This window comes from Cygnus olor, chromosome 2 (genome assembly GCF_009769625.2).
Source record: "Cygnus olor isolate bCygOlo1 chromosome 2, bCygOlo1.pri.v2, whole genome shotgun sequence".
In the NCBI taxonomy this organism is placed as follows: domain Eukaryota; kingdom Metazoa; phylum Chordata; class Aves; order Anseriformes; family Anatidae; genus Cygnus; species Cygnus olor.
Window position 1 is genome coordinate 159623083 of NC_049170.1, and position 27857 is coordinate 159650939.

At 59.2% G+C, this 27857-nt stretch overlaps 2 protein-coding genes across 2 annotated transcripts in view; both read right to left on the reverse strand.

Annotated features, from left to right (window-relative positions):
- Positions 1 to 2098: 2098 nt before the first annotated feature.
- Positions 2099 to 4795, reverse strand: MAFA (MAF bZIP transcription factor A). The gene is given in 5 exon segments (XM_040547444.1): positions 2099 to 3455; positions 3458 to 3655; positions 3658 to 3831; positions 3834 to 4007; positions 4010 to 4795. Coding segments are annotated over 5 exon segments (858 nt in total). The 5' UTR covers positions 4083 to 4795; the 3' UTR covers positions 2099 to 3216.
- Positions 4796 to 10515: 5720 nt separating this feature from the next.
- ZC3H3 (zinc finger CCCH-type containing 3) overlaps positions 10516 to 27857 on the reverse strand; it is a 136908-nt gene continuing 119566 nt past the window's right edge. The window contains 5 exon segments of the mRNA XM_040547445.1: positions 10516 to 10794; positions 10889 to 10972; positions 21062 to 21223; positions 21226 to 21269; positions 22308 to 22471. Of these exon segments, the coding sequence (XP_040403379.1) occupies positions 10763 to 10794; positions 10889 to 10972; positions 21062 to 21223; positions 21226 to 21269; positions 22308 to 22471 (486 nt within the window). The 3' untranslated portion in view covers positions 10516 to 10762.

Consider the following 27857-nt stretch of genomic DNA (forward strand, 5'->3'; position numbering starts at 1 on the left):
GTGGTCCCCCACGTAGGAGATGGGCTTTGGGACCAGGTCCCCACTGTTGATATAAGGCTCTAATGCCCTGTGCCCCTTTTGAGGGCTTTTTTCCCCTGCTTAGGGGATTTCCAGGAGGTGCCAGAAGAAAATAAATGGGGGTGGGAGGGGAGCAGGGGTTGTAAAACAAAAATAAATCACAGTAGTGCAAGGAGCATGGGTCGGGGAAACGCCCCGAGGGTCAGGGATGAAGGGGAGTGGGTGATGCTGCAATCGCCAAAACAGGCTGCTGGGGCACGCAGGAACGGATCTGCTCCCAAAAAACAAGGAATTGGGAAAAAACAGCCGTGCTCAGCCCCAAACCACTGCCTGCACTGTGCCGAATGGGCAAGGAAAGGCATCGGGGGCAGGAGCCGCTTGCAGCTGTCCTGGGGTTTGCAGAGCATCGCAGCAGACCCTGGGACAAGACCCTGTGGGGCTGAGCTCCCCCAAAACCAGGACTGGGGCTTGGCAAAACCCCACAAGATGCAATGGGGACACCAGTGAAGGACGGGCAGGAGGAGCAAGGATGGAGCAGGGTGACCAGGGCTGGGGGCCACCCACGCGGCACCGAGTGCTGCTGCGGTGCTTGGAATCGCTGGCCCCGGACCCCTTCCTCTCCTCCCCAAACTCTCCTTATTTAGTCACGGAGAGGATGGCCGGGAACGCTCTCCGAAAATGTGCTGAGGAGGGGAGGGTATGGGGGGAACACCGGGAGGAAGAGGTGTTGCAGAGAATTGGGCTGAACCCCACCGGGGAGCCGCGAGCCACCCCCAAAAAATAGCAAGGGGAGGAAGCGATGCCCCGATGGAAGCCGAGCAGGGCAGCAGGGCTGGCTGCAGAGGCAAGGGTGGGGATGGCAAAAACTTCCCAGGCTCGAAATAAAAATAGGAAAAGGGGTGGGCAACCCCACAGTCCTCCGCCCCCAGAGCCTTCAGCCCAGCCCTGGCGCATCAGGCACGGGACCGCAGATCCCTCCGTGTGTCCCAGCTCCCATCCCAAAAACTCAACAAGCCTGACCCAGAGCAGCTGAGCTTTTCTCCCCAAGAAAAATCCTAAAGAAAAAAAAAAACTCTGGTCCCAAAAAGCCCGAAGTGGCCAGGGAAAGCAGGACAGAGGGGCCCCGGGGGGGCTGCATCAGCGCTGCGGGGCTTCTCCACCCCGGGAAGCAGATTTACGGAGGGAGCCAGGAGGAACCTCGCCGCAACCCGGGGGCAAAAATAAGGGGAAAAAAATAAAAATATACCTACAAAAAGTTCAGAAGTACTTCGGAGCACGGGCTCTGTCGCAAGTAGCCGGGGAAAAGCAGGGAGCGAGCGGCCGCGGCCGTGCCCGGGCTCTCAAGCAGCGCGGCACGGAGCCGCCGGGAACGCACGTCCCCGACCAACCCCGAAACATTTGCAAAAATGAAGAAGGGAAAGGGTTTGTTTCTTGTTGTTAGTTTTCCCCCCTCCCTTAATTAAAAAAAAAACTCAGAAGGGAGCAGCCAAAAGGGGAAATAAAAAAGAAAAAAAAACATTTATTACCGTTTAAAACCAAGCCAGCAGCTCGCTGTCGGGCAGCCTGGGGTCCAACGGGATCCGCAGTCCCCGGGCTGGGGCGAAGGTGACTTTTCGGCAGCCGCGGGATGGAGATCTCCGGGGCGCCCGGGACCCATCGGCCGGGGAAACGAGGGTTCCCGGCTGGAAAAGAGAGGCAGGAAAAGTGAAAAGCAAAAAGCAAAGCAGGGCAGAGCCGGGGGAACGCGGTCCCCGCTCGCAGGTGACGCCGCCAGCGAGAGGGAACGCGGGGTTCGCCCTCCCTGAGCCCCCCACGCCCCGGGAGGGTTCGCATCGGTACCAGGCTCAAAGGGGAAGAGGAAGGAAATCCCAAAACGAAAGGCGAGGCTGCGGGGGTCCCCGCTTCAGAGAAAAGCCGACCCAGGCTCTAGTTGAATATAAGTTTTTATCTTGATGCAACATCGTTAAAACCGTCACAAATCGAAACAACAGGTCGTTAAAAACGCTTCGCACGATCAGTACCTAAAATGCACCAGGCTCCAAAGCTCGCTTTGTCCACAAAACCCTTGTGTTTTTTTTCCCCCCCCCAAGATTATTATTTTTTTGTTTTTTTTTTTTTAAATAAGCAACTTGTTTAAAAAAAAAAAAAAGTCCCGCTCCTCCGCACAGGATCGACCCCGCTTTCGCTTCAAGCACAATTGCACGAATTCTCTTTTCCCCCCCCCCTCCTTTTTGCGCAAGAAATAATGTGCATTCTCTTTCCTTCCTTCGACACCGAGGTTAAAATAATATTTCGTTTCCCGAGGGTTAATAAATAAATCTGGTGCATAGTGAGATAGCAGCCAACCGTTTGCAGTCCATATATTACTATATTGCCTTTCAGGTCACCCTAGAATTGTTACCTCTCCCCCCCACTATTTTTTTTTTATTTTATTTTTTTAAATGAGCATAGATAATTTTAAATCTCTATAAAACAACAGTATTATTTAACCCAATTGATTCCTGTATATAGTGCATTCGGCTTCTTCCCAACATCATTAAATTAACTCGGATATTATTTGCATGCTATTACATACAAACTTTAAGACTCGTGTTTTTTTGTTTTTTTTTTAAAGGATTTTTGTTGCATTTTTTTTTTCCCCCCGTAAATCACCAAGCAAAATATAGGCTCAGAAAAAAAAAAAAAAAAGGCAGAAAACTAACTAATTTCTACATATGTACAGGGGTGATAAGTTAAGGGGGGGGGGGGGGGGGGGGGGCTCAGGTTCGCCGGCCGGGAGGGCGGCGCGGGGTGCGGGCAGGGGCGCAGCGCTGCCGGGGCCCCCCCCCCGGGCAGATCCGTGGGGACACCCCGAAAATGATGATAATTTTGGGGGAGGTCGTTTTGGGGGGGGGTGTTAAGCACGCAGGGCTGAAAGGGTGGTGGGGGGTGTGGGGGAAAGAAGCCACCGGGCTGGCGCTGGCGCTGCCGGGGGGCGCCGCCCTACACTCCCGCATGCAGGCTGCTCCAGGTCCGCCGCCCCCCCACCCCCAGCAAAGGGGGGGGGAGGGGGGGGGGGCTCCATTTCCAGCGCCCCCTCCCCGTATTTCCGAAAGAAAACTAGGCTTTCGGTTCAAGCCGAGCTGGGGGATCGGGGGATGCTCCCCCAAAACCCCCAAGCCACCCATCTCCACCCCCCCACCCCCCAAAGGGCCGGGCTCACATGAAGAAGTCGGCGGCGGCTTTGGGGGCGGCTGCCGGGGAGGGCTCCCGGGGGAAGCCCCGGGCCGCCAGCTTCTCGTACTTCTCTTTGTACAGATCCCGCTCCTTGGCCAAGCGGGCCACCTCCTGCTTGAGCTGCTCCACCTGCCCCTGGAGCTGGCACTTCTCGTTCTCCAGGATGTGCCGCTGCTGGACCCGCTTGTAGCGGCAGGACTGAGCGTAGCCGCGGTTCTTCAGGTCCTCCTCTTCTGCTTGAGGCGGATCACCTCCTCCTTGCTGAAGCCCCGCAGCTGCCGGTTGAGCTCCCGCACCGACATGCTCACCAGCTGGTCGTCGGAGAAGCGCTCCTCCAGGCGCAGGTGGTGGTGGTGGTGGTGGTGGTGATGGTGGTGGTGGTGGGACGAGCCCGGGGGCAGCTCCTCGCCGCCGAAAGGGGGGGTCGGAACGCCTCGTAGCCCTGCGGCGGGTGGTGGTGGTGCTGGTGGTGGTGCGGGGCGCCGATCAGCGCCTCCACCGCGTCCTCCGGCGTCAGGTTGAGAGCCTCGGGGTTCAGGTGGTGCTGGTAGCCCGACATCCAGTAGAGCTCCTCCAGCTGCGGCTTGGAGCCCAGGAGGCCGCTGGGGGCCCCGCCGCGGGTTGGCCCCCGGGGCTAGGGGCGCAGAAGCTGGGCGACGAAGGCACGGAGGAGCAAGGGGTGCTGAGCGGCGTGGAGGACAGCGAGCCGGCGGGCAGGCGGTGGCACAGCCTCTCGGCCTCCGCCGGCTCCTTCTTCACCTCGAACTTCATCAGTCGAAGTCGTTGACGTACTCGATGGCGAGGGGGCTGGTGGGCAGCTCGCCGCTCATGGCCAGCTCCGAGGCCATCTCAAGTCCATGGAGGGAGGCCGAAGGGTGCTGTCCTCCTCCTCCTCCCCCTCCTCCTCCCCCGTGGCACCGCCGCTCGGAGCGGGGCTGGGCGGCGAGGCCGGCCTCCCTCCGACGGGGGAGGCCGACGGGAGGGGGGGGGGGGGAAAGCCTCCGGCGAGGCTGAGGGCTCCGGAGGTGGGAGGCTCCGCGGTGGGGACAGAGAGAAGGGAGCCCCCAGCGAGGCTGGGCTCCGCCGGCAGCCTCCGAGACGAGGACGGGGCAGGCAGCCTCCGGTCGAGGCCGGCCTCCGGGACTCGTCGGGGCTCCTCCGCCGGTTTCAACCGGGCTCCGGCAGCCTCCACCGGGGCTCTTCGTCCTCCGCCGGCTGCCTCCGAGGTCGCCGCTCCGGGAACCTCCGCCGAGGCTGGGCTACTGCTGCCTTCAGCCGGCCGCCGGGAGCCGCTTCGACGGCTCTCCGCTCCTCCTCTCTCCTCCTCCTTCCGCCGCCGCTGGAGCCTCGCCTCCGGGGGGGGTCCCCTGTTAACGGGAGCCCCGGCGGGTGCGGGACCGGCCGCTCTCCAGCCCGGCTCCAGCCGCTGCCTCCGGCCGGAGCCCAATAGCGAGGAGCTGGCAGGGCCCTGCCCACCCCTTCCTGCAGCCCCTTGGCACCTGCCCCGGCCCCACCCCCGGGCTGCTGCGAGCCTTCCTCTGCCCCCTCCTCCTCCTCCTCCTCCCCCCCTCCCCGCCCCGGGGCGCGCTCCCGGGGCCGCCCCCCCCGGTGCTCGGCGCTGCCACTCTGCCGGGCGCAGAATGGAGCCAGCCGCCTTATATACGGGGAGAACGGCCCGGGAACGCCCCCCGGGGCGTGGCCTGAGCTCCCTCCGCCAATCAGCAAGGCGGCCTCGCGGGTTCATTAGCATATCCCCATGGCAAACGCCCCCGGGCCGGCTGTCAATCACGGCGGGGAGAGGGCTCGGCGGTGCCCCCGGGGGAGGAGGCGGGGGGGAGAATTGGGGACCCCCCCCCCCCCCCGGGGACCCTCCTGGGGACCCCCCTCCCCCCGGGACCCCCCCCCGGTCCCACCACGGGGCCGCGGGCTCCGTGAGAACAGCGATAATCAGATTTCTGCAGAAATAAACCGCTCCCTCCTCCAAAAGGGACCGAAAAGCCCCAAAATTGGGTTGATTCACCCCCAAATCACACGTCCGCCTCCGGGACACCTCTCCCTGCACGGCCACCACCCCTCCCGCCCCACCCCATCCCATCCCGGTGGGTACCAGGCCCCAAAGCAGGGCGCAAGCCCTTCCCCACCCCCACTTCTCCCAGCACCGCGAGCATCCAGCACCCTTCCCATGGCACCCTCGCAATCCCTTTTCTTGATTTTTTCGCCTTTTTTTTCAGCCGTTCCTTGCCGACTCTTGGTGCCCGGGGACCACCGGCAGCTGCTGGAGGCGACCCCGGTGCCTGCGTGCCCCGCAGCGGGTGCCGGACCCATTTTTGGGGGCCGCATCGTGGGTGGGAATTTAGCGCGAGGCAGCTCGAGGCCATCGAGTTGGGGGGTGGGGGGGGTGGGGGGGGGGGGAAATGGTAAAATCCAGGTGAAACAGCACCAAAACGCAGCTCCGAGGCGGACGTCACCCTTGGGTAGGGCGACGCGGGGAAGGGACAGCGTGGATTATGGGATCCCCCCCCCACCTTGGGGTGCCGGGGTGGCGGGTGCTGGGGTGCCGGGGTGGCCGGGATGCCGGGGGTGGCGGGGTTGCTGGGGTGCCGGGGTGCCTGAGCACCCTGCGGGACGGGTCCTGGTCTGGATGCGGCCCCCGAGGCTCCGGACCTGCCACCTCGTGGCTGCCGAGGCTGCAGCACGGAGGGACGAGGCCGGGTGGGGAAGGGGGGAGCGAGGTTGGGGAGCAGCGGGGCGAAGGACGGGGGCTGGAGGGTTTTGGGGTCAGGGTGGGGACAGGCGCCTGGGGGGGCGAGGGATGGGGGGGTCTCTGCGGCTCCCCACAACCAGGGGGCCGGGGGAAGCTGAGGCGCGGGGCCGCAGCGCCCAACCACCCCAGCCTGACCCAAGGCTCCGTCCCGTGGGGGTCCCCTCCACCCTCACGCACCAGCACCCTGCTACCTGCTCGGTCCCTTCGGACGGGGCCCTTCCCGGTGACAATTGGCCCGGTTAGAATCAGGGGCTGTTTGGGCTGTATCATACAAAAAGGGGTTTTTTCTTTTTTTTCCTTCTTTTTTTTCTCTTTTGTCTTTTTTTTTCTTTTTTTTCTTTTTTTTTTCTTTTTTTTCTTTACTTTTTTTTCTGTTGTTTATTCTTTTTTTATTATTTTTATTTTTTTTTGTCCAGGAAGGGAGAGGGAAGAAGGCTAAAAACCCTTTATCCACCGCAACGGAGGCTAATATAGGGGCCATTTTATTTCACCAGCTCCATCCGGAGGGGCTGGGTGCTTTTTGTCCCCTTTCCCCATTCTCCTTCTATCAAAAAGAAAACAGAGCCGGGGGGGTGTGGAGGTTTTGTCCCCCCCCAGGGGGGCACGGTTACAGGCAGAGGTGAGGCTGGAGAGGAAAATCTGGGGGAAAACCGATCAAACCAAGCCAGGGAGTACAAAAACTATATATAATATATACTATAGTTATATATAAAATATATTTAAGTTTAAATATATATATATATGTATTTGTGAGTGATTTTAACCACGTTTTCTCAATTTCCCGGCAAAAAAACAAGCAAATTAAACGCCACTCCTCCAGCTTGAAAATGCGGGGAAAGAAACCGCGTGCGTCCCCCTCTACCTTCCGCTCCTAAAAAGGGGAAAAACGCCCCCCCCCCAAAAAAAAAAAATTATAAGCACATTTTACAACACAGCTGTGACCCCAAAGGCAGTGCCCGTAGGACGCGGGGACCCCGTGGGTGCCACCTCCCCGCTGCCGTGCCACCATCGCCCCGGGGCACCCTTGGGATACCTTCGGGGCACCCAGGATTTTGGGCTCCCTTCCCGCAGAGGCCACCCGGCCCCGATCCGCGTTAGCAGCAGCCGCCCACGGTGGCCGAGAGCCATGAAGGGATCAGGGCCGGGCCGGGCTCCAAGAGGGGCCGTATCTTGCCCCCCGCCCCCCCCCCCCCTCTCCCGGGGGTATTTTTAGCGGGGTGGCCGGGTACAGTGGCGCGGCCGGGGCCCCGTGGCATGTCCCTGTCCCCGTCCCTCCCCGCCACGCCGAGCACCTCGGTCATCTAAGTTTACTCGGGGGGTCGAGTGACATAACCAGGTTGGAGGCCGCGGGATGGCGCGGGGTGGCGTCACCCCGTGCTTTTAGAGCGGGCAGCTCGGGCGATCCTTTAACCCTTGGAGCGGGGCTGGGCGCCTCGGTCCCGTACGGGTGCTGCCTCAGTTTCCCCGTCCAGGTGTGAAACCGGGGGGGAGGGGGGGGGTGGGGGGGCTGGTGGCCCCGGGTGGCCATCGTGGGGACAACGAGGTGGCCGTCCCCGTCGGGGCAAGGGAGGGTGGCCGCCCTGCCTCACTGTAGGGCCGGTGGCACCGTCTCGGTGGTCGTCCCCTCGCACGGATCCGACCCCTAGGGAGGATTAGAAATCATCCCGAGTGACAATTTTTGTCCCGGGTGGGGGGGGGGGGGGGACGGACGACACAAAACTGCCCAGAGCCGTGCCCCCTCGGGACGGGACGGGAGGGCTGGGGACGGCCACCCCGATGACGGGCAGCAAAGCGATGCTCCCCCGGCACCTGCTTCCCCGGCAGGGGACCAAGAGCTGTGCCAGCAGCCCCGGCCCACACGGAAGGGACTTCCAGGAAATGTTTACGGCGTGCCCTGCGGAAACACTGCCCCGTGTGTGTCTGTGTGTCCCTCCCCGGGGTCCCCTCCGCTGCCAAGGCGCTGCTGTCCCCTGGGACTTGTCCCCGCTGGGGCTCGCGCAGCGCCTGCCCACCGCGGCGGCACCCCTGGCTTCGCAGGGCGGACGGATAAAGCCTCCCCGTGCCCATCACCGAGCCATCGGGGCTGCTTTTGGGGGGGGGGGGGGGGGGGGGGGGGAAAGGGACGAAACATCCACCAGGGCTCAGTGACCCCTCTCCGGGGGCTGCATTTATCCCTGAGAAATCAATCGCCCCGCAGCAGCGCTTTAACGACAGCCGGCAATAAATCACGATAGTCCCCGGGAAGGCGCCGGTGGGCGGCAGAGCCGGGGCTCTCGGGTGAGCGGAGCCTTTGCCTCGCTTAATTATTTCGGCGCGAGCCTTAATCCTCGTTAGCCTGCTCGGTAACGGGGCTGCAGCCTCGTGCCCCTGGGCTGGGCGGTACCGGAGCTGCCGAAGCTCCTTGGCCACTGTCACCCCGTGCTGGCCACCCCGGGGACTTCGCCGTCTCCTCCAGGGTGATTTTTGGTGAATTTAGGTTTTTGACTCGACGCCGGAAAGCATCACTGGGCACCGCGTGAAGAAACAGGGTTTTTTTTGGGGGGGGGGGAAAGGGGAAAAGTTATAAAACATCTTTCCCTGGCCAACCCCCCCCTGGAGGTTTTCTCAGCCAATTTAAAACCCGAACGCGTCCTCCGGGGAATGAGGTGGGAGATTCGCACCCATTTCCCCCCCCCCCCCCCTCCGCCGCAAGACTCCAAGTCGCTGAAAGACGAGCAATGCTTTCCAGGCAGGAACTCCTTTATTTAAATATCAAAACGCACAGGTTAATAAAAGACATGTGGTAACAACGGGGGGGGGACGATGACATCTTTATTAAAAACAGCTCGGTGCGAGGAGAGCTCTGTACACACGCTGTGCGCTGCCCGCCGCACCGGGGGGGACACCGGGGGGACGCTGGGGACACGGCCACCCCCAGCTCGCCTCCACGTGGCATTAAACCCCCTGGTTGCCCACAAGGAGGAGGAGCCCAGGGAGGTGACAGGCATTAATTAATAGGGCCCTTGGTGGCCTGCCATGCCCCGCGTCACCCGAGCCATGCGCCAGGCACTTGGGGCGAAACACGACCCGGGGGGGGGGGCTCTGCCTGCCATAAATCCCGTGACCCCGCAAGGAACCAGGCAGGCTGTGGACGGGTGACAACAACCCCCGGTCCGTGGGGTGCACGCACCCAGCTCGCCCAGGGATGTGAACCCCCCCCCCACCCCGGGGCCGTGGAGGGGGCGAAAACGCAGCCGCCAGCCTTTGCCGGAGCCGCGGCTGCAGCTGAGCCCGCTGCGGCGCGGTGGCTTCGTCACCCACCCCACGGCCAAGCACACCTGGGTGCCTGCTCCCCGGGGACACCGAGCATCCCCGCTTGGCCTCAGCGCTCACCCCTCTGCCTGCTGAAGCTGGCTCCGGGTTGGAAATGCCGAGGAGGGGCTCATGGGTGTAGCGAAAGCGGCCGAGCTCTGCCAGCAGCAGGGTGAAGGGTGCTGCGGACGTCGGGAGCGAGCAAGACGGGTTTGCAGCACAAACGCTGGCACGTGCAGGCAGAGCCAGGAAACCGTCCCCACGGGGCGCACGGCCCTGCCTTGTGCAACACCGCCGCCTCTTCCCCGAAGGGCTCCTAGATCGAGTTTGCCCCAAGGGGCTGCTATTTAGGGACAGTGGATGGGCAAATCCTGCCTCCCCGTCCTCAAAACCGCGTCCGAGAGGGGGAGCAGCATCCGCCACCCCGAAACCAAACTGAATTTGGGGTTGAAATTGAATCCACGGATGCAGAACACCCACAGCACTGGCAGCTCTGCAGGGCCAGCAGCAAGCGGCCAGGAGGAGCTGAGACTTGCACAGCTCATCACACCGATCGTGGCTGGTGCAGAGGAGCATCAAGGGCCGGGAGGAACAGAGACACAGTGGGTGAGAGCTGCTTTAGGGTGATGCAAAAAGGGCACCGAGGCTGCTGCCGTGAGATATTAGATCCATACCGCAGCAGGGACAACAGCTGAACATTTAGGATGTGCCCACGACACGCGGAGCAGCTGCAGTACCGGGGTTATTTCCTACCAGCCTGGAGGCTGCTTTGCTCCCGTCCGGATTCCCGAAGACCCCGAAGGAGCTGGTTTGGGTCTTCCAAAAGAGCAAAACCCCGCTGGGACGGGGAGAGCCGGGCGTGCTGCGGGGGAATTGGCCTGCGGCGACGGCCTGAGCTCAGCGCTGCTGCTGGCACACGCTGCCGCTAGCGCTCAGCCTGGCACGTGGCTCCGCTCCAAGCGCTCCTAAAGAGAAGGGACGGAGCAGGATGGATGCAGGTGGGCTCTCGGCATGGGAAAGCTGAGCCAGGCGGGGGCTTTACGCCCTGCTACATCCCACCACGATGACTTGTGACCTCCGGGCTCGTCGTCCCAAATGGAGCCGCTGACCTGGAGGCGGGCACGTGGCCGTGGATGACCGCAGGGTGCTCGAGTCCCGCATCCGAGCAGCGCCCGCGTGCTCGGCTCAACGTCTCCGCTCTTCAGCCTTCCCCGGGGAGCCTTAAATAAACCACCTTAAAAGAGAATTTATTGGCAAAAAAAAAAAAAAACAACTTCAACAAAACCACCTCCCTGAGCGACACGGACTGGGCGCTGCTCCTCCGCGCCGCTGCCAGGCTCTCTGGTGAAACCACATCCCAAAACTCAACGCAAGAAGGGGGCCACGTCCCGGCACGGGGTCCTGAGGTAGGCGCCAGGCGATGCTGCCTGGCTTGGCTTTTCCTGAGCTGGTCGGCTGCCGAGGGGACAACGCTCACAGCCGGGGCTTGATCTGCAGCCGTTTGCCTGGAAGGAGGAAAGAAAAAAGGGTGGCACGTGTCCCACGGCGCCCTGGCTTCGCGCTCCACCTCCGGAGGGGGGCAGCGGGGACAAGTCTCACCTCTGCCGCCGCCCTCCTCCTGAGCGGCGTTTTCCGAGTCCCGCGAGGCCGCCCACGACGAGCTCCTTTTCCACTTGGTGCCACCTGGGAGAAGGAAGGGACAAATTGGGACAATGTCATCGACCTCCCCTCCCTCAAAGGTGACTGCGCCCAGAAACCGAGACCGCAGCCGAAATTGGCTCCAGCGAGGACTTTTCCGCTGGCACGGCTCCGTGCTGGGCGCTGCTCCACCACTGCCCTGCCAGCCCACCCTCGAGGACACGAGTGTCCCCCCGCCTGGTTGTGCTCCCCCCCACAAATGTCCCCAGCCTCTCAGTGCAGACTCGTCCCCCTTCCCCAGGGGAAGGTCTCCGTGACAGATGTCCCCTTTTGTGGTGGCTGTGATGGAGCTTGCTGCTTCCCCAAACCCCTCTGAGCATCCTCAGCCCCCCCGCAAGAGGCACGGGGACGAGGGTGTGCACAGGTCCCTTCCCACCATGAATACTGAATTGGTTGCAAAATCCCCAAGTTATGGGGAAAAAAGAGGCTAAAATCTTCAAACTGCAGCATAGGGGGCGTCACAACCTGCCCAGGCACCCAGAGCACCCGCACGCATCCGAGCCGCCGATCACCGATTCCGAGGCAGCAGGAAGGAAAAACAACCCAAAACCCCACCCGGGGGACTTGGGGGGGGGGGGGGGGGGGGGCTGCAGAGCTGATGGGTTTTGCGTCCTGGCGGTGACGAGGCCGTGGCAAATCCGGCGCCTCGAGGCCAGCAGGGGTTGGGGATTCGCTCGGTCTGCCGCGGATGGGAACGGCGCCCGGCGTGAGAGCGCTGCTGCTGCCATCTAGCCGAGGGCGGGGCCGGGCCCCGTCCCGAGGACGCCAAGATTTGGGGGGACGAAACTCTCAGCCACCCCGAGCACCCCCGCCAGGTGCTCTGGGCGAGGGCTTTTTGCTGTTTCAGAGCGGGGTGGAGGTGGAGAAGGCGAGGCTTCCTCCCCGGGGGATTTACGCCGCCGGCAAGCTCAGCTTGGGTTTTAACGGGGACTTTCCGCTCTCGGTTTCCAGCTGCTGCCCTGCTCCCAAAGGGAGTCCCCCGGTGCTGGGTCCCCCCCACCGCCGTTTCCCATCCAGCCCTTGGAAAAGCAGGGGAAGAAAACCTCTTTTTGGGTGCCTGCCAGATGCGAGGAACAGCTGGAAGCAAAGCAGCAACAAGGGACGGGAACGGAGGAAAGCAAACCCTGCCTCCCCGTGCCCGCTGCGCCTAAAAGGGTCCCAGATGCCCCTATAAAGCCCGAACCCCACCAAGCTCCTTCCACCCCGTGACCACGGTGGATGGCACGAAGTCCTCCTCCCTTTCCACCACGATGCTGAGCGTCCCTTTTGGCCGGGTTGCTCCCGTTTGCCTCACTGCGGAGCTCACGGAGGTGGTTACGGGGTCCCACCCGCTGGCCACAACTTCGCCACAGGGAAGGCAGAAGCGTGCGGCCACGTGTGCGAGGAGAAGACCCCGAAATGAACATGGAAGGAAAAGGGGCAGGTTTCCCAGGAAAAGGGACCTAACATTGGTAAGCAGCGAGGTCTACTCGGAGAAGTCCCTTTTCATTTGGGATTTCAGGAGGAGAGCAGCAAGGAGATGGAGAGAACCCAGCCCAAACCTCGCCCAGGACGTTCTGGTCATAGACTGGAGAATGAGCACACAACAACCGGCTCTGGTTTGACCCCCGTTAATCTCTTTGGCCATCCAAGGCACCCGTCGTGCAGAAATCCTACAAAAGGGGGTGTCCCCAGGCCATACCTAGCACCGGGAAGCCCACGAGCACCACGTCCCCTCCGCTGGGAAGCGTCAGGTCACGTCGGCGAGCTCTTCTTCCCTTCTAAACTTGGGTAAACAAACTTGCTGGGAGTCTACGGCGCCGTGGCAGTGATACATAGCTCTGGAGCTAATTTATGTAAAATAAAGAGGGCTCATTTAGCACCTTTCCACCCTTAAGATAACTCCCATACATCAGAGGGCTGCAGAGCAGCCACGACGGCCGCGCTATCAGTCACCCTAATGGCGTTCGAGGAGCGGCGACGCAAGCCACCCGCACCCCGCCGAGCCTCCCGAGGCTCTCCAGATTTCAGGTGACCCCGGCATCCCAAAATGGGGCCATCAGAGCCATCACGGCACGATAATCCTGCGGGGTACGGCAGTGGAGGAGCGGGGAACGCTGCCCAGCCAGCCTGATAGGGGACCACCAGCGTCTCCCCATCGCTGCCCCGCAGGATTGCAGCCCCAGTCCAAGGGGAACCCTACAAATGGCTCATTTCCCCCGGAGGAACCCGAAGAAACTTCATTAGCTCATCTCCACGCAAGCGGCACGAGAGCCCACGCTCTGCGATTCAAAGCAAATATTATTACGGAAGGAGAAATATAGATTTCTTTGGGGGAGAGGGGAAAAAAAAAAAAAGAAACAAACACGAAGCTGACTTCTACATCGACCGCAATTAACTCCCTGACTCCTGCACGGGGCCGAGCTCTGATTTCAAACGTATTCCTCCAAAAAATCACCCCGAGGGTGGAAAGACGAGGCGGCAGTAAGGAACCAAAACCACGGTGGGTTGTAAAAAGAGCAGCCAGGTGAATCAGGGCCGGCGTTTCTCACCTCTGACTGCGGGCAGAGGAGATGCTGCTCGTGGAAAGGGCCGGGGGACCTCACCACGCCGTCGGCCCCGCAAACCCAACTCCATTTTCTGCCTCTGCGCACGGCGGATCCTGCAAATGGCGCGATCAATCTCGGGGCGCATCCCGCGCGCCTTCCGCTCCCTCCCTCCCCCCCCCCCCCCCCCGCGTTTCGGGAGCGACACAATCCATCTTCCAGGAACCCAGGTATATCATTTCTAGTTAGCGAAAGCCGGGCTAAGAAGCCCCTTTTTCATTACGATGATTGAACTGCTCCCGAAGAGAGGCGCGGGGCTGGATCACGAGCCCTCCGCGCGGAGCCGAGCTGCTTTTGCTGAGCTTGTCAGCCTCGCCGGAGAATTAGGACTTCCAGCGCTCTTACTTCTGATGAAAATCAACATTTATTTTGCCTAAGCCTAAGAAGGTGTCAGGCAGACGGAGAAACTTGCCACTCTTCGCCGGGAGAAGGGAGTGAAAGGAGGAAATCTAATAGAAATATATTATCAAGTCCGAGGAGTGGACACGGCAGTAAATCACGCTTCAGGTGGCACCATTATATTTTTCAATAAAACCCGGCCTTCCCCCAGACGCATCCTCGCCGAGCGGCTCCAGCTGCACCCACCAAGTTAAACAAAATCCGCCTCAGCCAGATGCTGAGGAAAGGGGGAGAAGGGACGGGGGAATTTTAGGGGATTAAAGGCACGCTGCCAGCGGGGAATCCCCCGGGATGGGGGACAAAAGGAGGCGGCTTTGCTCCCTGTCCCCAAATCCCCTCCCTGCCCACTGCTGAGTGCTGAAAAATGCTTTTTTTCCCCCCGATTTGTGAGGCTGGGAGAGGGGGGATGGAGACAGCTTGGGGAAAAGGAAGGTGGCAAGAGGTGTCCTGCATCCACGGGGACCGTGCAGCCGGTGGAAGGCGCCCAAATCCCGAAGCGATGGGATGCGGGGAAGATGGAGAGCACGGAAAAAGCTCGCTAGCAGTTTCCCAAGTTCCTCCATCAAAGCCTCGCCAGAAAGCTGGCTGTTAGAGGGATGCCTTTCTCAAAGACCAGGCTAACGAGAGGACTGCAATTAGCAGAAGAGCCGCGCTTTGTCAGCCTCCCAGATACTCAGACGGGAGCAGCGGGGAGCGAAGGGGGTGCTCGGGGCGCCGCGGCGCATCCCGGCACCTCCCTGCCCACGCACGGCCCAGGTGGAGAAATCCCTGCTCTTCTCCCCCACATCCCGCGTGCGTTTTTTCACCCATCCAGGATAAATATCCTTTTTCTGCTCCCCGGAGACTTGAGGGGAGCCCGGAGGTTGAAGCTGCCTTCGGAGCAGCTTTTCCTGCCGCTGAGTCAGCTCCGGAGGAACCTCGGCTAAGGGAGGCCGTTTTTTTCGCAAAGCCCAAGGACAAAAGCAGGGATAGAAAGGCCGGCAGCAAGGGCTAAGCCCCAGAATTTCCAAGAAACCTTTTTTCAGATGGAAAAAGCAGCTTGCTGGGGGGCTTTGCTGGTTTCCCGGGGGGGCGTCGGCAGTGCTCTCCAACTTCCTCCGCTCCTCCTCGCTTTTTTTCTTTCGCTAGAAGAAGGTGCCTGGGCAGGAGGGGGGCCCTCGCCTGCCACCTGATATCAAGTTTTTATCCTTAAAGACAACACCAGGCTGCCTCCCAACCCATACAAGATACATGGGGATTTCCCGTGCCTCCACGTGCAGCAAAATGTGCAGGAGGGAATAAATTACTGTGCTGGAGCAGGAGCACTTCACATAGAGAGATGCTGCTGGAGATGCACCAGAAAAACCAGCAGCATTTTAGTGCAGAGAGCAGGCTGAGACCCCAAATCCTCCCTCCCCAAGGGGACCCCGGCAATGAAATGCAAAGCTTGCGAACCAGACACGAGCTACAGCAGTGCTGGAGGAGTTTTGGCAGGTCACGGGCTCCACAACGATGCGCAACCATCTGGTGGTTTGGGTACGGTCAGGTATGGTGAACGTCTGCCCTCTCCTGCCAAGCTGAAGGAGATGGGATTTCATCATCTCATCATCATCAAGGGTTCTTCCATCTCCAGCTTTCAGGTCATTAAATAATTCGGGGGGGGGGGGGGGGGGGGGGGATGACAGGGCTGTCGAGTGGCAGCAGCCTGAACGAGAAGGTCTTCAGAAGTCCTAAGGAAAGTCTGAAAGCCCTGGTCTCCAGACCCTCCGTCCCACGAGGACGAGACCCTAAAAAACGGGTAGAAAATTAATATGGAAGGAGTGGATTTCAGTCCCGGAAAACGAGCGAGACTTGGCAGGTCTGAACCTCGCCTGCCAATCGATAAGGAAAGAGGATTGGAAACGTGCAGGCAGCGAGGTGCGGGCAGGAGTGAATCAGAAAGGGTTTTTTCAAGTGTGGGATGAGAAAGGACGATTCTGATTCAGACGGAGAGCCCAATTAGAAAAAAGTCACAGCGCTCATCAGCTTTACTGGAAGTTTCAAATAAATTGGCCGATTTGCAAGAAGGGAATTAAATAAACATCAGTGAAGTTTCTTACTCTCGGACCTTCTGTCTCGGCTGTGTGTCCAGGCTGGGAGCATCCAGGACCAGGAGACAGACGCCTGAAACCAGCACCCAGATAAAACAGGACGGATGAGAACAACCCAAGGCTCCCCCGCTGCAGGGACCACCCTCAAACAGCCCCAAAACCCTCAATGGTTTTGGGCCCCCAAACCCAGCATCTGCTGGCTCGGGAAGAGGAGATGTGATTGCTAACGACCCGAGCAGAGCCGGCACGTTACCGGGAAAGCAATCAGCCCTTGCCCTGCTCGAGGGACGGCTGCAGCTCGCTACCCGCAGCTCGATCCATTTGGCATGAGAAAAGCAATTAGGTTAGAGGTTTGTTAATTCAGTTATGAAAGAGTTTTGATGCTCTCTAATTAAACTGCATGCACGACGGGCGTGCGTCGGCCCCGGGGCTGGCGAGGGCCGGATGAGGAGCAGGGCACGCACAGCAGCATCGCACCGCCACCGCCGGGCACACTGCTCACCGTCACAGGGGAGATCTGCTAAGTGCCAGGAGAAGATCCAGGAAGGTCCCACGAAGGTCTGAGCTGCCCCTGAGCCTTGCTGGATGATAACCACGAGACGAGCGGCAGCAAGAAGGAAGATGGGTTCTCCTGCTCGTGCTCAGCTCTCACCGTCTGGACCCTGCTAAGTTATCCTACCAGAGCGGAAGACGCCAGAGAAGGAGGTGATGGAAGTCGATTTAAGAACAAGGTCAATCAAACATGTTCCTAATTCCCTCTTCCTCTCCCTGCACCCCAGGCTCGCTGTCTGTCGCAGACTGGTGGCATCTTGGGGGAACTGAGCCTGCTGCAGCTCCTGGCCCACGCCTCGCTTGGATCGATCCTTCTCCTTGAAGCCAGCGAGAAACTCCCCTCTGTTACACCTCCCTTCCCTCCTCCTCCTCCTCCCGTATGCCTTCCATCATCTGCTCCAGCAGATCTTCACCACAGGGACCCAAGGGCACCCGGCGCTGTGCCGCAACCCCTCCAGCGAGCTGATGGCACGCGGCATGCCGAGCGCGGCTGCCCCCCGAAATATGGAGGAGATGGCAGGTTCAGCCCTTCATGGGGCCAAAACCTTTCCGGCTCGCTCCCATCGGTCTCCTCACTTCTCCCAAACTGGTGGATTACCCAGCCAGGTGCATGCTTCACTGGCCCTGAGGTGTCCTGAGCCACCTCACCGTCCTCTATCCTATGTCCCCTATTAGATGATCCACTGGTTTGAGTTTCTCTCATTGAGTTTCTTGCCCCCACATGAGCATGGAGCAAGCGGGGGGTGGAGCAGATTTGGGGAGTTATTGCCACGCTTGGGTGATGCCCCAAGACCATCAGGCAGTTCCTCAGACATTAGAGCCCCCAGAAAGAGCTTCTCCAGCATCATGGACCAGGTTTGGGGGATACAGTCCATGCAGTAATTGAGTCTCCGGAGGACCGACAACAGTTGGCCATAACATCAGAGGGGACCCACCAGGAGCCAATCCTGCTCAGAAACATGTGGTGGTGATGCAAGGAGCTTGGAGGGGGGTAGATAGAGGAGAGCAGGAAGCGGCAAGACCATGGGACAGAGAAGCTTGCCCATGTTAGATAGCAGAAGACAGAGCCCGTTTGGGAGGTGATCCCACCCAAAGAGACCACGGAGGTGTCCCCAAACCAAAGAAGAAGCAACAGAAGCAGATCAATGTATGGCCAGTGCCTCATCACTTCCCCATGGCCAAGGTCCTTCCCAAAAGGGCAGTGACCCCCACTAGGAGAGCCGACCTCTGCGCCACCACCAGCCAGGACTCAGATCCCCAGAGAAATCCTGGAGGCAGCTAGGATGGAAGATAGAGAATTGGTTTTGTTTTTTTGTTTTGGCCAAATAACTGTTTGGTTTTTTTGGCCGAAGAAGAGCAGGTTAAGGGGAATTGCAGTCTTCAACTACCTGTCCTCAAATAAATTGCTGTCTTCGTAGTTGCAGGTCGAGCCAGATCCTCGGGAGGTTCCCAAGGAAAAATGGATTGATATAAGCACGGCATAAAAATTGTTTCCCTAGATAACAAAAGGCTTCAGCTTTATCACGAAGAATCCAAGTTCAGTGCTAAGGCGTGCATAAATGTTTCATTAGCGTGCTTTTCGTGGGGTTTGCTGGTGCTGTAAAAATCTCTTTGATATCTACGTAGCGCACCTGGAGCCCTCAGGTACCCAGTACAGAAAGATGGACATAGTGGAGCAAGTGGAGGCCACCAATATGGTTGGACCATGAGAGATGCTTGCGACAATGCTAAAAGAGAACTCCGTATTTTATCCACAATAACGGATAACCAACCCTACCAAGAGGAGCAAACAACTTGGTCCTGCTGGGTCAACGCTGGCAGGACGCTGGCTCCCTGGGACACCTCCCTGCACCCACCTTCCATCCCCAGCCCCCAGATGCTTCTGTAGGGTTTCAGGGCATCTTCTGCCACGTTAACCCAAAGGGCTGGTTCTCATCTGCCTCGTCTAGCTGCCAAAACGCAGAGCTTTGGACCAAACAGCCACGCCGGCAGGAGCAGCGTTGAAGGTGATGCTGCAGGTGTGGAGACCCTCCACATGGCATCCCACCACGAGGATTTGCATGGGGGGACCAGCCCCCAAATGTGGGCTGGGAGCAGGAGATGTTCGGACCAGGGTCCAGCCCCACGGGGTTGCAGCACGGCGAAGCGGAGCGGGTTCAGCCCCGGCGGCAGCGAGCACGGCGCGGGTTCGGGCAGGGAGGGCGGCCGGGGAGGGGTAGGATTTGTGTTCTCAAAGTTATTCCCCGAAGTGAAAGCTGTAAACAAAACTGGAAGCGCTGCACCTCGATGAATTCCTCCAAAGCCAAAGCGTTTGAGCGTGCTCAGCGGAGCCGTTAAAAAAGACTGTAGCGAGCATCTTCCATTAACGTTACGACCGTGAAATATGACAATAAAATGATAGCCGTATGGTCGCAAATTTGCAGCCCGCCGAGTTGCTAGGGGTTTATCGTCACTCAAACGTGCAGAGAGCTGTAAAATGTTTACAGAAAGGGTCGTTTGCAGCTATAAAATCCTCTTTTCTCTCCTAAACAAGGCTGAGTGGAGCCATTTACAAACCCCTGAATGTTCATCGGGGAGAGGGGAACATCTGTTCTCTCCAGGAGTTTTCAGTGATCTTCTCGAACAAATTAACTAAATGGGTGCTTTCTAATTAAATTAGCACTCGATTGGAATGGTTTGCATTGGTGCGCTCGCTGACAATTAGCGCGGGGAGGCCAGTTAGGCTCCGGCGCAGGCTATTTAACTGGGAGGTTATGGAGGAGCCCATTACCTGCACGATGCTCGCGCTCCCTCCGCCTCTGCCCCGAGAACGAAACGTGAAGGATGGGGAGGCACCAAGAGATGTCCAGGAGCTTGTCCCGGGCACCGGGGTCTCCATCTGCAGAGCCACGGTGGGTCTGTCCCCATGCGAGGACAGCATCGAGCTCAGCACCACCTCCCTCCTTTCCAAGCCCCTTTTTATACCCCCAAGGCTACAGAAACATACCAAGACCCCGTAAGATCACGGTGAGCCTGCTGCCCAGAGCTGGACCCTAAAAGTCATCCCCAAACACCTGCTCCACCAGCACCTTCCCTCCTGCACGCGCAGCCGGTACTTTTCTCCTTTCCTCCCGTATTTTCCAGTATTAAAGGCATTTCTGAAATTGTGACCGTTTAAACCAAGCAATTCAGATTCACTCCGTAATATAACCTGTCCTCCTCCTGATTTCCTACCCACCAATTTGTGTTCACCTTCAGGGTCCTGCAAGCAGGAACCGAGTATTAGCGCCGCTCTCGCCTGTTACAGGCAGAGCTGCCCCTCTGGCTGGGCGCAGTGGGGAGGGGTGCAGATCCCAAACCACATCGCAGACACCAGCTGATACCTAGAGCCACGTGAGGACCCATCCTGACCGACCCAAATGTACCCTCACTCCTGGCATTAGGGTGATTTGGGCCACTGTGAATCATATTGGATCCTATAGCAGCACCAGCAGCCTCACCTGCGCCCTCCTGGGATGATCAGGACGAAAACCTGTTGGTGGCCAGGGCTTCTTTTCTCTCGTTAGGGTGATGGTTGTCATTTCCCCTTTGGTCCCTTTGTGTGTTAGGATGAGCCTTTAATCACTAAAACACACCCCAGCACCCGGCAGAGGCAAACCTGGGTGTCCAGCAGCATCCTCACACCTGCTCCCGCATCGACCGCGCACGATCGCTGCATCCCCTTGGCAGGGAAACTGCTTCGTCATCAGATTCTTTTACAGACCTCTGCAACTCCTTCCCTGCTTTCCTTTCCTTTGGCTCCTCCAGTCGCTGCCTTCCCGATGCCTCGTGCCCTTCCCGTTCCTGGGACAAAGCACGGAGGGACGCGCACCCAAATCACCTACCTGTCAGCCCTGCAGAGCCGCCAGCCTTCCTGGGGACCCCACCCTGAACCAGTTTCTGTTTGCTGGTCCCACCCCAGCCTCTGCTTTGCATCTCATCACCTCTGCACCTGCAGACAAGTCCAGATCTCCCCAGAGCACCACCAAGTCCCCTACCTTCGCACAGAGCTGCTGTTGGAGCCAGGCATTAAGGGATTTTCCTGTGTAGGGGTTGAATTAGGAGAGCAGAACCAAGGAACATCTTGGAAAAGCAAAAAATGCAGCACACCTCTGCTGGGAGGTGTGCAAACGCTGCGTGGAGACACAAAGACATTTCTGCTCACCGCTTCACCGATTCCCTCCTGCCTTTTTCACAGTCGGGTCAAACGCTGAAACGTTTCCCTGAGTTGTTCCAAAAATTAAAGGTGTCAAGGCGGAGCTGTTTGCTGTCAAGTGTACGAAGTTCTGCTCATCCTAAAACTGCATTTTCTCGTGGAGGTCCAGAGACCAGAGCCTTCTGGTGGGTCCAGCAGTAGGGACAGGGGATAACAGCAGGGAAAAACCCTCCTGCTCACCCTCAGCGGTGAATTGGGGCCGCGCAGAGCAAAACCAGTCCCGAGAGCTTCCTACCTGGTTCGTCACCTGGCTCTTCCTCGTCCCTCTCCACTTTGCAGCCCTCGTCCCCGGGGGAGGCCGAGACAGGATGGAGATGACGGAGGGCAGCTTCTGCAGGCCGGCTGCTTTGCGAGGCCTCCGCCTCTCTCCAAAACTTCACCTCCTGCTCCGCGCCGGAGGGCCGGGCACTTCCCCGTCATCGCACGGCTGAGCCGGGTCGTTCCTGGCAAAACGCAAAAATTAATAACGAAAAATGAAGTGATCTCTCGGCAGTGCCGGTCTCACGTGCATGGGGAGAAGCTGAGGTGAACCGCTGGGTACGTGGAGGCGCTCTGGGCTCCATCCCGGGCTGCCCCTTGTCTCTGATTTCTTGCGAGCCCAGCTAACGTGACAGTTGGGTTTGCTTGACATCTCTGGTGACGGTGCTAATAAAGGAAAAACCTCCCGGGCAGCTTCCGAACGCTGCGAGCTGGCCAGGGGCGTGCTCCCTTCCCCGTGCCGACCCCGGGGACGGGAACGGGCACAGGATGCCCCGCGCTCATGCCTCCTTACCTAAAAAGAGCAAGGAGCTATTTTACACCCTCGTTCACACGGGGGACGTGAGCTGGGTGTCATTCCAAGGCTCTTCTGTCACCCGGGGTAAGTCCAGAGCCTGCTGAGAGCTCATCCCCTCTGCGACCGTACAAGGCAGGGCTGGGATGGGGACCAGGACCGGGCCAGCACCGCGGCCGGGGGCAGCTTGTAGGGACCCCCGCTGCCATCCCCCATCCGCCCCCATCCCGCTGCAAAGGGCTGCGGAGGGGCGAAGCAGGCAAGCTGCTCTTTTCTCCTCTGCTAACCAGGACTTTTAGACAGGCCGGGGGGGGGGGGGGGGGGGGGGGGCTTTTAAAGCCCCCGTTTCAGCTGGGTTTTGATTTTCGGTATGCTTAAAGTGTAAAACCCCGAGTGACAGTGACAGTGATGGATAGGGCGAGACCTGCCGACGGGCTGCGAGGAATTAGCACCACCCCAGCCCTCCTCTTGCCCTCGTTCTGCCGGAGGGATTCGTTCTGCTGTACGGGTTTTCTGCAGTGGATTCTCCACCAGGGCTCCTCCGTCTCCAGAAGGAAGGGCTGCAGAACCTCAGAGGCACCCGGAGGTGCCACGGACACGGGCAGCACCTTTCCAAGTGCCACCCACGCTCCGATGGCACGAACGTCTCACAGGGCACGAGATGCGGGCAATCCCCCCAAAATCCCCAAATCTTCTGCACCTTCCCTACCTGCCCGTCTCCTCGCAGAGCCGCCTGCACTTGGAGGGGGGGTCAGAGATGTCCCCTCGGGGCTGACGCTTCTTCTGCGGGTGCAGCAGCTTGCAGCGTGCGCCCTGGGGGCAGACGCCCTTCTTGGCGAAGTCTGGGCAAACCAGGGTGTGCTTCTTCTTGCACTGCCAGGGAAAAAGATGGAGATGTTGGGAAGTGCAGCGTCTTGTCCCTCCCGAAATCCCCGCGAGGAGCGGGAAGTCAGCAGCACTCCCCAGGATTTGGGGACTTTTGGGCACTTTTTGGCAGTGGGAAAGGCAGGAAGAGATGCCGGCAGGGCAGACGAGACACCTCTGGATGTGATTTCAGCCCCGAGACGCCCAGGGAACCCAACCCCACCACGGATGCTCCCCTCCATCCTACCCGGTGCGAGCATTTTGGCTCTTGTAGGGCAGCACAGGACACACGCCACGCTGTGCCACCGCAGCGGGACAAATCCCAAACTCCCACAGTGCACAAAGGGTTTGCAACAGCAGCATACACCAACCAGGTCACCTTTTCCAGGAGCAAGGACGCATCCCCTTGTTTCTCTGCGTGGCTCCTGTCTCACCTGAACGCCCACGCTGCAAAAACCTCCTCGCTCCCCGGCAGCGCAGACGCCAAAATTTTGCCTGGGTTTGGGGGAAAGCGGACAGATCCATGGGCAGAGAAACACGGCGAGGGTTTGCAGCGCAAAATCGCGGGATCACGGGGCTGCTGCCCTTTGAATACCCCCAAAGTGAAGCCGTTTGGGAGCAGCCCCCTGCGGTGACTTCGGGGACGTGGCAGCAGCCCCGCTGAGCCGCCAGAGCGGTGGCAGACCGAGGGGTCCCTGCTCGAAAGGGCAGCGGGGCCGGCAGCTCGGCGGCCCCGGGGGAACGCCGACGTCGGCGGCGGAGCGAGGAGCTCGTCTGCTGGAGGCCAGGGAGGTCGCCAACGCGGCAGGAGGGCCGGGGATCCGGACAGACACACGGACACCGGCTCTGCGGGGGTGCAAGAACCGGGGAAAAGCCCAGCAGGGATCAGGCCAGGCACGGAAAATTCGTAAAAAACATCTCCCTGCGCTTCCCTCCTCTATTTCAATGAGCTGCCATGAGGTTCCAGCAAGTAAATCTCTAACTCAATGCGTAATCTGAGAGTAGAGCATCTCCAAACAGTGCCCAGGCTGTAGCACTACTCTATTTTTTTTTAATAAAATCCTATTTTTGCACACGGACGGGTGCTGGAGAAGCACAACTGGACAAAATCCGTTCTGCGCATGGTGCCAGCTCTCAGGAGCCGGTAGGCACATTAAATCTTATTTTCAGAGTGCCATGCAAGAGTGAGTACATGAAAACCATCTCCTCCAGCACCCAAAGCTTCTCTCGCCCTGGTTAAGCAGCCATTATCTTAGCAAATCTAAAAAAAAAAACACGCTTAAATCGAGGGAAGTTTGGGGAAAACAGCTCTCCTTTTCTCCCTGCCTTCTTCCCAACTTGCAATGCTTCAAAAACCTCCAGCTGCCGAAGTCGTGGACCAACGGTAAGTGCTTGGAAAAGGCACCAAGAGGACAGCTTTCGGGTCATTTTTTCCCAAAATATTAGGATCTGGAGAGCAAACCCCTCAACCTGATAGGTGCTTTGAAGGTACATGGCACTAAATCCTCGCTGTGAGCAGCACCCAAGCAGCGGTTCTGTCTGTGCTCTACTTGTCCAGAGGGTTGAGCAATGGTGGAGGTGAAAAGACGAGCATCCCAAATTCTGGAGTAGCCAAGGATGCTGAACATTCCTGGAAACATCCTTCAGAAAGGTGTTGTCCATAAGGCTTTGGGACTACAAAGGGATGCCTCCGCCCAAGGATGCGAAATCCTCTCCCATACGGCGACGTCCAACACAAAACCAGACGTGGGAAGGAGAAGGGCAGCAAAAAGGAGCCCTCGCCTCCAAGGGCCACGTGGATGCGCCACCCTTGCACTTGGCACTGCTGCCCCTACACCGAGGGATGATGGAGCACACCACGGGTTTGGGGAAAAGCCAGCAAACGTGGTTGTTTTGTCCTGTATCAGCTTGTAGGGGCCGAGGGACAGTGCCACACCCCCAGCTGGGTGACACGTGCGTCCCCATCCCCGTTACACCTTGCAGTGGGACCCACCGCGTCCCCAGCTGGTCGCTGGCTCCCCGGTGAACGCGGACTTAATATTAAGAAAACAAACCGCCCGCGACTAATTCGGGTCCCCGGCTCGGTTTTCTGATGACTTTTCCGCGCCGCTCGCCGCGCCAACACGCTTGGCCCTCCTCTCACGGCGGCCCTGCTGGCTGGCTGTCCGTCCGTCACCGTCCATCAGCACCGGGTCGGGGCTGCAGGGAGAGGCAGGGACCTGCTTACGGCTCGCTGGGTCCTGGGGAGGCAGCTCCTCGGCTCCGGGCTCAAAGCGGAGGGTGGGAAAGCCCCCTCTGTTTATTTATGGCAGGGAATGGGGAGCTCTTTTCCTCGTGCCCCCCGTGCCTTAAAGGCAGGCGAAGGCGAGGGCTGGGGTTACTGTAAAGCTGCTCGCCGCGTGTCGGCCGGGGTGAAGCAGCGCTGGGGCTGCGGGGTGGCAGGAGCCACCCGATCCCTTCCACCTGTCGGGGCGGCTAATTATACCCCGCGGGACCCCCGCCAACGGGCAGGTTGGGCCATAAAAAGAGAAAAAGCATCCGGCTCCTTTCTTCAGGCAAGAGAAAACCCGGAGCAGCCCCAAAACGCCCCCGGGGAGAAAGCCAGCGGCTGCGTCGGGCGCCCGTGTGATGCCAGCGCGGTGGGGACACCCCGTGGAGCTGGGTCACCCCATGGAGAAGGGATGGGGACGAGCCCCAGGGGGGGCTTCTGCTGTTCCAGCCCCCCCCCTTCCATCTTCCTGCTCTGGGGTTTCCCCCGCAGCCTGCAGCAGCGGTGCCCGACCATGGGACGGTGCCCGCTGGCAGCCCCGCGGCCGGGACTCCTCCCTGGCTGCCAGGGAGCCCTGGGTGAAATTCGAGGTGCTGCTCAGCACCCAAAAAGCCTTAAATGGCCCCCGGCTCCATCGCACAGCGGGAAGGGGTCGGGCACAAGGGTATTTGCAGAGCGCTGCCTTCTTTAGCCCGGACCTGGCAAAGGAGGAGGCAGCAACTGGCAGGGCCGGTGGAAGATCCTCGCTCAGCCCCGGGAACGCCGTTAATGAACATTTTCCATCACCGACCTTGGCAGGAGGCTGGGGAGGGCGGGAGGGAGGTGAAGCTGGGTTACTGGGCCGACCGGCGAGCGCCCGCTGACCCCACGGCGGGAGCAGTGGTCCCGTCCAGCTTGGCATTCCCGGCTCCGCTCCACCAGCGGGCCTGCCCAGGTTGAACTTCTCAAATATCTCCGGGCTCGTCTCGCGCCCTCCGCTTGATCCCTTCTGCTCCAGTGCCAGGGGACAGCAGGTGACGCAGGGAACGGCGGCTGGACAAGAGAGCAAACCGCTGGCACATCCTCGCCCTGCTCTTCCCATCCCCTTGGGCTCGTGTCCTTCTCTCTGGACACAAGAGAGCGCGGCTCCTCGCTGGAAACCCAAAGCGCTGCTGTGCCAGCAGGGAATTCCCCTTCTGGGGAAGGGGAGCCTCGAAAGCCCAAGCTGAGCCCCAAAACTCAAGCACCTCGCTCTGCTGGAGTTGTTACAGGTAGCCCCATCCCCGTGGCACAGGATTAACAGGCTGGATCGACGTCAGGCTGCCTTCATACACCTCTTACCCGCGACTTCTCCGCGCTAAGCGGCTGCTGGGAAGCTCTCGCTGGAGGTGGCGGGGCTGCTTTCCGACGCCGCTCCGAGCTGACAGCCAGTAAACAGCTTTTTTTTGATGGCTTTTTTTTTTTTTTTTTTTTATAATTGGCTGCAGATGGAAGCAGCCTTAAAGATTCCAGCTCCCCGGCGTTAAAACCTGGAGGACAATGCAGCCGAGCATCATGTGTGCGGGGGAATAATAATGGGGGAAATTTAGCCAACACATGGAGAGGTGCTTGCGCCTTTTTGTCTCCAAGCTGCAAACAGCCCAAAAAAAGGCTTTTTGACACTGGTTTATCATTTCTTCCCGGCAGCAAAACACTGTCGGGGAAGCAAGGAACTCCTAGAGATGGAGGCTCTCTAGGATTTTGGATCTATCTGCTCCCTAGGACCTACCACAATACGAACAGGACTGTGGACACAGGTCGCTAACATCTATCCAGCCACAGCATGAAGAGGTGCTTAGAGGGACACCCATCCCAAAGCCAAGCTGCTGAACCTGCCCCGTGGCATTCACAGGAGCAAAAATGCCTCTGGAGCAAGAATGGGTTGGCATTTCTGAAATCACAGCGATTGAAGAGGCAGCAAAACAGCTGGGATGGATTGAAGGGGCGAGGAAAAGACTTGTCCCTGCAGCATGCGCTGCCCCGGCATGGTCCAGCCCAGATATAAATGACCTAAGGGCTGGGCTCTGTTCTGCACCCCTTCTCCACAATGCTCTTAAGGCTCCCTCTCCATCATTGTTGACTGTTTCTTCTCGTCTTGCTCCTTCCTGGTCTGGAGGTGTTGTTTTGCTGATGCAAAACAAAAAGGAAGGTGCATTTTGGGCTCACTGAGCATCTACCCGCAGGGCAGGCTGTCCTGCAACATCCTCTCCCTTGCTGCCATCACTCCCCGATGCCACCTCCTCTGCATCTGCTCAGGCTTGCCCAACGCAGGGACTTTTTGAGCAGACAGGTCCTGTTACCGGCCAGATCCCTCCTTCTGCCAAAGCCCAAACGGGAAACGCCACGAATGAAAGAACTGTGAAACGTGCGAAGGGAAGAATTCACACAAGGAGCTTGAAAAGCTGCAAACTTCCCCTCCCAGGGTGGCCAGCAGCAGCGTCGCGGTCCCAGTTAGCGTCGGGCAGTAGATCTGGAAACAGAGCACGAGCTGGCAGGAGCTGAGATCAGGGAGGCAAAGCATCACGGGATCTGTTAGCAGAAGCCGACACTTGAGCTTGCGGTTTCCAAGCCAACGGTCCTCGTTTTGGAAAAACTCTTTGTTTTGGAAAAAAAAGGCAGGAAAAGCTCACAATCTGCGGCCACTCGATGCCCCGGGAGTTCGGTGACACCGCTCGAAGGGTGACAACAGCACTTGACAAACTGCCCCGCGAAGCACCGCAGCCCGGAGCAGCCGTTTGTGCCGCGGCCCTTGGCAGGCTCCGTGTAATTGGAATTTTCCATGTAGCAAAATGATGTCAAAGAGCAGTTAACCTCCCCAGCATGAGTGCACGCGACAGCTCCGAGCAGGAGCCCGAGTACTGTAATTGAGCATTTCCAATGCTTTTGCTTTTTCAAATTTAATTCTCTCTCTTCCTTTGGGAATTGCTGCCGTCCAGTCCCACTGCTCACTCCCAGCTCCCTGCTCAGAGCTGCAACAAGCAGAGCTTGGATTTTCCAGGCTTGGCTTTTGTCTGCATCCTGGATCAACCTGGAGGGCAGCCACATGGCTCTGATGATGCTCTCTCACATTATAAGCCCAAATATAAATAAAAGTAACACAGCGAGCCT